Source organism: Agelaius phoeniceus, chromosome 17 (genome assembly GCF_051311805.1).
Source record: "Agelaius phoeniceus isolate bAgePho1 chromosome 17, bAgePho1.hap1, whole genome shotgun sequence".
NCBI classification, from domain to species: domain Eukaryota; kingdom Metazoa; phylum Chordata; class Aves; order Passeriformes; family Icteridae; genus Agelaius; species Agelaius phoeniceus.
Window position 1 is genome coordinate 7537669 of NC_135281.1, and position 10012 is coordinate 7547680.

The 10012-nt window shown below is 46.6% G+C and overlaps 1 protein-coding gene across 1 annotated transcript; it reads left to right on the forward strand.

The window, feature by feature from the left end:
• Positions 1 to 3374: 3374 nt before the first annotated feature.
• Positions 3375 to 8956, forward strand: FITM2 (fat storage inducing transmembrane protein 2). Its single transcript, XM_054644303.2, has 2 exons — positions 3375 to 3574; positions 6271 to 8956. The coding sequence occupies exons 1-2, from the start codon at positions 3402 to 3404 to the stop codon at positions 6920 to 6922; spliced, it is 825 nt and encodes a 274-aa protein (XP_054500278.2). The 5' UTR covers positions 3375 to 3401; the 3' UTR covers positions 6923 to 8956.
• The last annotated feature ends 1056 nt before the right edge of the window (positions 8957 to 10012 follow it).

Genomic DNA, 10012 nt, shown 5'->3' on the forward strand with positions numbered 1-10012 from the left:
GACACTCAAGACAGCTGAAAATCCTGCAGAACTGAAGAATTAAACTCCAGTAACTCATCCTGTGATGGCTTTAAGGCACAATCAGCTTTTCAGTAACAATCTTGCCACTTTCTAGCCTGTAATATTTTTAAGTGATCCGCAGGAAGAACCTGTGAGCAGGAGTCTCAGGTGGTGGCATGGAGGAGTGAGGCTGTGACCCCACTGCAGCATCATTTTCTCAGCATTGAGGTGACAGCAGATCACAAACGCAGCACCTGAGCAAAGTGCCACTGTCTTGCAAGGTCTGAATTTCTCCACAGCTAAATTTAAGTGTGCAAATTAGGTGAACAGTGGCCCTGGGCTCCTGGAAAGGGCTGCTGAGGCTGTCTTTCCACTGACTATGTTGAAAGAGGTGTCTGCTTCAAGATGAGGAGCCTCAGTTCTCAGAAGGTATCCACACTGTAGTCTCACATCAACAAGGCAGACTTCTTTGCACTCAAAATGATTAGCAGATAATTAACAGAATCACCAAAACAAGACAAATAACATTTCTAAGCAACTTACTTATTTAAAACAATTAACAACTCCTAGTGTTGTTATTCTTTCTCTAATTAATAGTTGATACCACGTGAACTCTATGAACAGGAAAGATTTCCCTCCAGCCTGCTGCAGGTCATGAGGATGCTTCTTTCAGCTCTGTTGGATCTTATTTCAAATCTCTGCTCAGGGAGCTGGGATCTCCCCATTACCTGTCCAATTAAGTGTCCTAAGCTCTGGTGACTGGGCATGAAGGGACAAGGCTTACCAGCCACTCTTCAGCTCTGGAAATTGTTCTACAGCTCCTAATGAATCTGTCCCTGAGGATTTTAGAGGGAAAATGGGATTTCTCAAAGAGAAGCAATTTGTTGGAGGCCTTGGTTCAAATTAAACCAGATAAAGAAACTACTCCCAATCCAGTTTTTAAAATCAAATAGTCTGAAAAATTTCAGTTTCAACCAGGCAGGGATTTGATGAGGTTAAGGAAGAAGTTAAAAAAAGCCAGATCTGCTGTACCTGACAAATTAACTCAGTTTAGTGTGGTTTATACATGTCACACCTTGACCAATTATCCGTGAGAGCTTTTTAGGAGCCTTCTGCAATTCCCTTAGAACAAACTTTAGTCCTTGTTCGTGAATGAAAGCTTTATCTGCTGTTTGAAAGACCTAAATTCCACTACTCTGATTCTTTACAGAGGTATGGCAGTCGGCTCTTCAGAAGGTCCACTGGCCTTGGCTTGGTGCTCATGGCAGCAAATACCAGGCCTGAAAGTAGAGATTGTCCCTAAATCTGCAGAACACCTGGACCCAGCGAGCTTTGCTCACTGCACTTGCGAGAATCCGTGATTTACAGAGCTAATCCTCAGACATTTCAAGCTGGGCTGAGGATAGAGAACATTTGCAGCCCATGCCATCAGCTGCATTCATCTGGAGCAGGTGCCAGGCTTACGAAATCCCCCTGCGTGTGGCAGACAGCACAGCACGCTTCATTAGCAGCCAGCCCAGCAGCTCCCACCTCCACTGCAAACAGTCTGCACAGCACAGACCCAAACCTGGGAAGCACAGGAGGCAAGGTTTCAAAGGCACAGGGGATTTAGGCAGACAATGAGGGACTCTGTGAAACCTGCTCCCAAGCCCTGCTCATCCTCACTCGTTTGAGTGAGCGCAGCTGCCTGTCGTTTCTAATTCGGGGTGCTAGACATGGCCGTGGCAGTCTTGTTAAAAACAACAGCTAATAAATTGCCAAATGCCATTTACCCTGGGTAACCCCCTTAGCCCAAACCCTCCATATCTGCTGGGGCTGCTTTGATGTGTTGATCTGCTCTCTCAGCCCAGATGTTGTCATAAATTTGCTGACGATGACGGCGAAACAGCTTTGAAATACCCTGGCAAGAAATACTTTCCCATCCTGTCTCAGATGGGATCTGCTTCTCCCCCCCCACCACACTCACATTTTTCTTACTGAGGCCATTGGGATGAATAAAGACTCTTTGTTCATTCAGCCATTTCTTTTCTTGCTGATGATTTTTTTATATTTTAAAAACTAAGCTGAAATGACAGCGGCAGCTGTTTAATAGATGAAATAGGTCTCAAATACCACAGCAATGGCTGGTGTTTGGACACCACTTTCAGCCATAGACATGGAGAGTGAAAAGGCATGAGAGCCTTAACAGCTCCAGAAATACTTTCTCCCTTCCTCTTAAGACCTAGGAAAAATTAAAATAATTCTTTTGATTGCGAAAATTCTCAGATTTTCTCATGAATATCATGGTAAGACCCTCTTTTCAGATGTACTGGTAACCTAGTAAAAAGTAGTGCTTGCTCTTTAATAGGGCAAGAGAAAACAGCCTGAAGTCGCACCAGGGGAGATTTAGATTGGAGATTGGGGAAAATTTTTTCACCAAACCTGTTAAGAGCACTAGCAGAGGGTGCCCAAGAAAGTGGAGGGGTCACAGTCCCGGGAGGGATTTAAAAGAGGTGCAGATGTGGCACTTGGGGACATGGCTTTGTGGATGGGTCTGTGGGGAGGTGTCTGTGTGGATCCGTGTGGATGGGTCTGCATGGATGGATCCATGTGGATGGGTCTGCATGGATGGATCCCTGTGGATGGGTCTGCATGGATGGATCCGTGTGGATGACTCTGTGCAGATGGATCCATATGTATCCGTGTGGATGATGGATCCTTGCAGATCCCTGTGGATGCCTCCCTCCGGATAGAACTATGCAGATAGATCCCAGTGGATGGATCCCTGTGAATGCATCCCTGAGGGTGGATCCCTGTGGGCGGTTCCCTGTGAACAGATCCCTTTGAACGGATCCCTGAGGATGGATCCTTGTGAACTGATCCCTGTGAACTGATCCCTGTGGACAGATCCCTGTGGGCCGATCCCTGTGAACAGACCCCTGTGAATGGATCCCTGAGGATGGATCCCTGTGAACAGAGACCTTTGAATGGATCCCTTTGAGCAGATCCCTGTGGCCGAATCCCTTTAAATGGATCCCTTTGAATGGATCCCTGTGAACAGATCCCTGTGAACGGATCCCTGTGGGCCGATCCCTGTGAACAGATTTCTGTGAACGGATCCCTGTGGGCCGATCCCTGTGGGCCGATCCTTTTGAACAGATCCCTGCGGGCCGATCCCTGCGGGCAATCCCTTTGAACAGATCCCTGTAAACAGATTTCTGTGAACAGATCCCTGCGGGCCGATCCCTGCGGGCCGATCCCTGTGGGCCGATCCGCGCTCACGGCTCCCGGCGCTCCGGGCGCGCTCCCGCGGGCTGCCAGCAGAGGGCGCTGTGTGGCGGCGCTGTGTGGCGGTGCCGGCGGTGGCCGCGCGGGGGCGCTGCGGGGGCGGGGCCGGGCGGTGCGGGCGCTGTGGGGCGGCCATGGAGCGGCTGGAGCGGAGCGGGCGCTGGCTGCGGGCCGCGCTGGCCCGCGGGCCGCTGCGCCGCCGCCTCCCCGCGCTGCTGCTCGCCATCGCCGTGCTCGGCTCCGCGCTCAAGGACAGCGACCTGGTGCCCGACACGCCGCTGCAGAACAAGCGCAACCCGCTCAACGTGTGAGGAGGGGCCCGGGGTCGCGGCCGTGCGAGCGGGAGGGTCCGGGCAGGGCGGACTGAGCGGGCCGGGGTGCCCGGAGGGGGCTGAGGGCCGGGGGTCGGGGCTGGCCGCGAGTGCCGCGCTGGGTCGGGGTTGGTGCTTCGGTGATGAGATTTCCTGTTCCTGACTGAAAGGTTTCAGAATACCGGGAGTTCGTGGCTCAGTCTTTATTGGAAGGGGGGGAAAAGGAGCTTTTTTTTTTTTTTTTTCCTTCTTAATCTCGCAGATAATTCCTCGTATTTGAATAAACTGATTTCATTTCCTCTGGCAGGCAGCGGCAGGAGCCGAGGGCAGGGCCTGGAGCTGTGTCAGAGGGCTAGGCTGGGTGTTAGGAAAGGGTTCTTCATCGGGATCATAGCTGAGCACTGGACCAGGCTCCCCAGGGCAGCGGTGACAGCACCAGGGCTGGCAGAGCTCAGCGTTTGGACATTTTCACAGCATTTTGACAGCATTTTGACAATGCTCTCAGGCACGTGCTGTGACTCTTGCACTGTCCTGGGCAGGGCCAGGAGTTGGACTCCATGGCCCTTGTGGGTCCCTTCCAACTCAGCAGATTCTGTGATTCTTTGATAGTGACTGAGCTGATCTAAAACCCAGCTGAAGGAATAGGTCTTTTAGCATCTTTCCTAAAAGCAGAGTGGCTGCCATCCTTTTCTGGCACTTGGGTGATGATCTAACTGGCTTAGTCATTCTGTGAAATTAGTTTGAGCATTTTGAAGGAAGCAATGAGCTGGGCTGGAGCACATGTGCTGTCCTGCTACAGGTCTGAAAGTAAAACTAAATTGCTGTTTTCCTCCGTGACTTGGGGAGCTTTGGACTTTACTGATTCAAATCTGTCATTTGGTGACATAAGAGAAGAGCTGTTTTCAGCGTGATTGAAAGAGCATTGACAGGAAACACTTAGAGAGAAATTGATCTTACAGTAAAAGCATATTTCAGTTCAGTTCTCCTTATCAAATAGAGGAAGGTGATCTGTACTGACAGTTCCTGAATCAAGTATTTTTTCTCTGCAAATTACTTGCCTCCTGGCTTGTCAGCAGTAACCTTGGCAGCCTTTCTTGCTTTTAAATAAAATGGGGGGTTTATTTTCAATAATTCAATTGACTGTTTCATGGTAGCAGCTGCAGTTGCCACGCAGGCATCACTTCTGTAAAATTAAAGAGTGAATCAGGTACTCCTCAAAATCCTGGGCAAGGCCCTGACAGGTTTGTTAGGGTCATAAGGAGAACTCCAGACTGATTTGGCTTTGCCTTTGATGCTCAGGTGAGGATTAAATGATGATTCTGTGTGTCTGTCCATAGCTCAGCCACAGAGCAGAGTTAGCTGTCTCTGTTTTCAAACTGGGCTCTGGGTAACAAAGGGGCTGCACAATTCCCTCTCCAACCAGCTGAGAGGAAGCAAGCACCTTGGAAAGTGCTGATGGGAGAAGCAAGATCCTGGACTGTGGCCTCCTGAACTCATTAATAAATTCACTTACACATGCTCCAGTTTAAGATTTGAAAAGAGATTGAGTTAGCACAGTACTCTCTTCTGTTAGGATATCAACACATTGTCAGCTGGATTTCAGGATTTTATGGGCATCACAGCAAAAGTTTTCAGGGCAAAGAGTGAATTTAGAGATGGAAGGATTTGTGTATGCTAAAAGAAGGCTCTCATTGATTGAAAGGACAATAAAGGAACAACATTGAGCTGCTTCATTTATTTAGAAGGACATGAGAGAGAAAAAGCTTTACAGGCTGATGAGGGGAAAGAGCCAGCTCTTCTAGCTGTCTTAAGAGGCTGAGGTTGTGAAAGGCTTTGTAAGCAAGGATAATTGAGATGGTGGAAGAGTCAGAGAAGGGGTTACTGTGGTCAGGGTGGCAAGCTAAAAATACATTCTTTGCAGCTGCATTTTGAGTAGGGCAGAGTTGAGCTGCTTTGTAGGGTCAAAGTGATTGCAAAACTGAACTGCAAGTCTGCTGCAATGAATGGGGGCTCTGGGCCCAAGGCAACACTGCCTTGGGAACAAGTACCTGCCTGAGGAAGTATTCAGGTTTTGGGCTTGAGGGAAGTACTGAGGAGAGGGTTAAGATTGTGGCTAAGCTGTAGCTTGGGAGGAGGGCACAAGTGTGGCATTCACATTCTCTGAAAAAAATCCCTTCACCCAGGATTTTTCTCCTGGGAAGCTGAGAAGCCTCAGAGAAAAGGAAAACTATTCTTAACTCATTTGCTTCTCCTCTGTTTTGCTCATGTGGACTGTATTTGGAGATTGTTTACCCACAGGTGATTGTTTTATTGGATTCTGGTGTGAGTTGTTTTGACTCATTGGCCAGTCAGGGCCAAGCTGTGTCGGGACTCTGGAAACAGTCACAAGTTTTCGTTATTATCTTTTTAGCATTAGGTATCTTTTCTGTATTCTTTAGTATAGTATAGTATTCTTTAATATATGATAGTACTGTAAAGTAATAAATTATAAAGTAATACATGAGCCTTCTGAGAACATGGAGTCAGATGCATCATTCCTGCCTTCGTCAGGACACTCCCTGCAAGTACAATAGGCACAAATCTGTAATTTAGATGGTTCTGAACACTGACCTCAAGCACTTATTCCACCACTTACCCCACTGCTTGTGGCACTTCACCCATGCTGGTGTCTCCTTTGCCTTTCCTCTGGCAGATACTTCGTGAAGGTGGCCTGGGCTTGGACTCTGTGGCTGCTGCTGCCCTTCATCACCTTCACCACATACGAGCTGGGCCGGAGCAAGCTCCTGTACGGCCGCACCCGGAGCGCGCTGCTGGTGCTGCGGCGCCTGGGGGCCCTGCTGGTGGGCACAGCTGTGTGGTACCTGTGCACTGAGCTCTTCATCTACATAGAGAACCTCACAGGGGAGTGCTCCCTGCAGGGCAAACCCAGCCAGCCAGGCCAGCCGCCCCGGCTCTACGGCTCCAAGCGCGAGTGCCAGCGGGACAGCGGCGTCTGGAGCGGCTTCGACATCTCGGGCCACTGCTTCCTGCTCTCCTACTGTGCCATGATGATCCTGGAGGAGCTGGCTGTGCTGGAAGCGCTGGCCATAGAGCACAGCTCCAAGCTGCGGGTGGTGATCAACGTGCTGCTGGTTTCCCTGTGCTCCCTCACCATGATCTGGGTGTTCATGTTCCTCTGTACTGCCCTGTATTTCCATGACTTCAGCCAAAAGCTTCTCGGTGTGCTGATAGGTCTGGCAGCTTGGTATGGGACATACAGGTTTTGGTATTTAAAGCCCTTTTCACCTGGACTACCTCTTCCAAATATACCTTTGAGTTCAAAGAAATACAGCTATAGCAGATAAAATAAGGTTTGAAATGTTTTGGATTTTGCTTTCAGTACTGGAGTAGTTGAATGTAGGAATGGTTACTGTATTTCCACTGTAAGGAACAAGGTCATGGGTTGGAGGAAACTTAATCTCTACTAGCCACTGTCTGGCAGGTGGTACTGAGCTTCTTCCCTGGGAGAAGAAAAAAATCACGATTGGAAGAGGTCTGCTCTTGTTTAGGAGCTGCCAACTGGGATTGTCAGCAAAGAAATCAGGAGCTGAATCTGTTTCTCTTGCTAATAAATGGAGTAGCAGACCCAAGGCTAAAAGAGGCCTTTGATCTTTAGGAGTGTGATTTATCTCAGTTAATTCTCCCTCTTCCTTTTTGAATTATGTCAAGATATTGTGGATGATCCAAACCTCAGGCTTTTTTTAATGTTCCTATTTGTATTGCCTTATGGGAAAGCTCTAATAATCACAGTGCTGCTAAGCATTGCAAAAATATCAATTCTTGTGGAAAGCAGTTCTGTTGTGAAACTGGAACATCTCATGTTCTCAAGTGTTAAAAACACTAACTTGCCACAAATGCCTCATAGCTGCTTCTGCAACAGAGAGTAAATCTGAGGTGCATTGTCTGAAGCAGACTGTGACTATCAATTCATGCCATGTCCTGAAAGGAAACTCTTGGAAAAACAAGCCTTAACTTTCTCCTTAGGTGAGGTGGACGTAATAATATTTTGTCATTTTATTCTAGGCACTAAAAAACCCAAACTCCTTTCTGTTTTGCTAAAAAGTCTAGTATGAGGATTGGGGTTTTAAGTTTTTAAAAATCTAATCCACTACACACTTTGCAACAACAAATTCCTTGGGTTTGTTTTTTCTTCTAGAACAACAGTGGAATTCTGGTGTTCTGAACGAGCTAGATTATCCTGCTATTTCCCAAATAGTCTGCTTGGTAATGAGTGAAATGCATTGTTTATCCTGGGAGCTGCAAAGCAGAGTGTGCTTGGAGCAATATTTATCCTTGCAATACCAATAAGCTATTTAATTTTGATTGCACATAAAGCTGTGGCCACTTTTGATGTGGCTGTAAACCCACTACTGAACAAAACCCTGCTATTAGATAATGAATAAGGGTGAGGTGGGTTTGCTCATCTTATCAGTCAGATGTTTAGCATAGTTTTTATCTCTAAAAGCTTTTAATTATTCCACAGAGGCTCATTCATGGTGCAGTTGCATGAAGTGTGTTTGGCAGTGATGACAGGACAGCCAGGAAGGGCTGTGGGCAAGGCTGTGGGTCACCTCCACTGACCCCACAGACTGCAGAGTGACTTTTTCTGGCTACAGGGTGTGATGCTCCATCAGGTCATCTTGGCACGTTTTGCCAGCTCAACCTCTCTCTTCAGCAAGAGAGTGGAAGCATTTGCAATTCCTCCAGTAGTGTTAGTTCCATGCTGTGGTCTGCTTCAGAGGAGAGCTAAATTCACTGGAATTCCCTCTGAATTTGGTGGCAGGTGGGAGTTGTGTGTCCTTAGAAAGAGCAATTCACCTCTCAGAAGGAAGCTGTCCACGGGGTTATGTCTTTTCTGTCAAACTCCTCTTGGTTTTGTATTAAATTGCCTTTTAAGCTGACTCTTTAAAAATTGCACTGATTAACTCATATTGGGTTTAACTAAATTTGTTTAAACAATGCAAATATATTTGCAGACACTCTTTGATGTAATTTAAGCCTACTCCCAATAGAGCTAAGCTAGACTGCAAGCCACATTCACCATGAAAAAGGATTATATACCCAGAAGGTTTTATGATTAATTTCATTAAGTTCCTATTTTAGGTTATCTTTATGTAACTTTGCTGTATAGACAAGCCCTTGGAACAGGAAATGCTGTTTACTTAAACCAACTGACTTGCTGAAATTATGTTCATTTTCACAAATGTTTTGTGCAATCACTGTGGATATTTCTGTCCACTTTAACCAGTGTCATGCAGATTATTTTTTTAAATGGAAATAATGTAGGATATGGTTATTCTCTTATTTAAACAATGAAAGAAAAACATTTGAAAACTTTATCAGTGTTTGTGTCTTTGAGAATCTGTTCCTGCTGTCTGTAAAGATGCTGTTGTTACTCTCCACATCCCTAGATGAGCCAGTCCCTCAGAGTGTGTGTGATTACTGAGACATCTGATCAAACTGGCACTGAAAATTCTGCACTGTTTTAAAGGGTTAACAGAGGAGGGGTTCTCAGGAGTGCAGGGTTTTAAAAAGAAACAAAAGCAAACAAAAGCCATGGCTAACTAAAGCAAGTTTCCCAATGTGTGCCTATTACACCAAGCAGTTCATTTTGTAAGCATGGTTTATTGTAGCAGAGGGAAAGCCTAATCCATTGAAAAGTATGGGGAAACTCCCATGGGCTGGAATACTCCTTGTGAGTTTGGAAATCCTGGGGTCTTTCTCAGTGCCCAGACACCATGGGCCAGCTCTTGGCTCAGAAGGTTCCCTTGTGCTCCAGACCTTATTTGTGCTTTTTGGCTCTACTCCAGAGCAGGAATCTGCTGCCTTGTGCTTCATCTGGAAACTTAAGGTTGCAAATTTCTTGTTCACATATTTGCCATCGCATTTATCTGACTTCCTTTCTCTCCCAAATTTTATCATTAAAATAAAAATTGCAGCCACTCCACAACAGATCTGCAGCCAAAGAGAAACAGTGCTGGGAGCAGCTGGATTTGGTATCCTGTGCCAAAGGCACAAATCAGCTGTCAACAGGTATTACTGGTTTCTTTCAAGTGTTGGGGTGGATTTTTTTTGCTTTTTCTGCATCAAAGTATTCCTTTTCTCACAGAGCTTTCTGTCTGCAGAATTACCTAGGGAACTTTTGTCTCCAACATCTCACTAACATATTTCAACATCTATCTGTTAATCTTTCATTGCCTGTGTTTGGGCTGTTGTGTGGGCCCTGTTTCACAGTTCTTTCACAGGAGCAGCTTTTGGCCTGCCTCTGTGGCCAAGGCAGCTCTTGGTGACTTAAACATTTTCCTCTGCTGGGAACAGGTAGAGCACAGTGGGAAGAGAAACTGCCTTAGGATTCATTTCACTCTTGACTTACCTGGGACTCTTTCAAATGTTGG

Bases quoted from the DNA above. Each gene is read 5' to 3' on its own strand.
- FITM2 (XM_054644303.2), top strand. From the start codon at position 3,402: ATGGAGCGGCTGGAGCGGAGCGGGCGCTGGCTGCGGGCCGCGCTGGCC. The intron at 3,575-6,270 runs GTGAGGAGGGGC...TTCCTCTGGCAG, and splicing joins AAGCGCAACCCGCTCAACGT to ATACTTCGTGAAGGTGGCCT.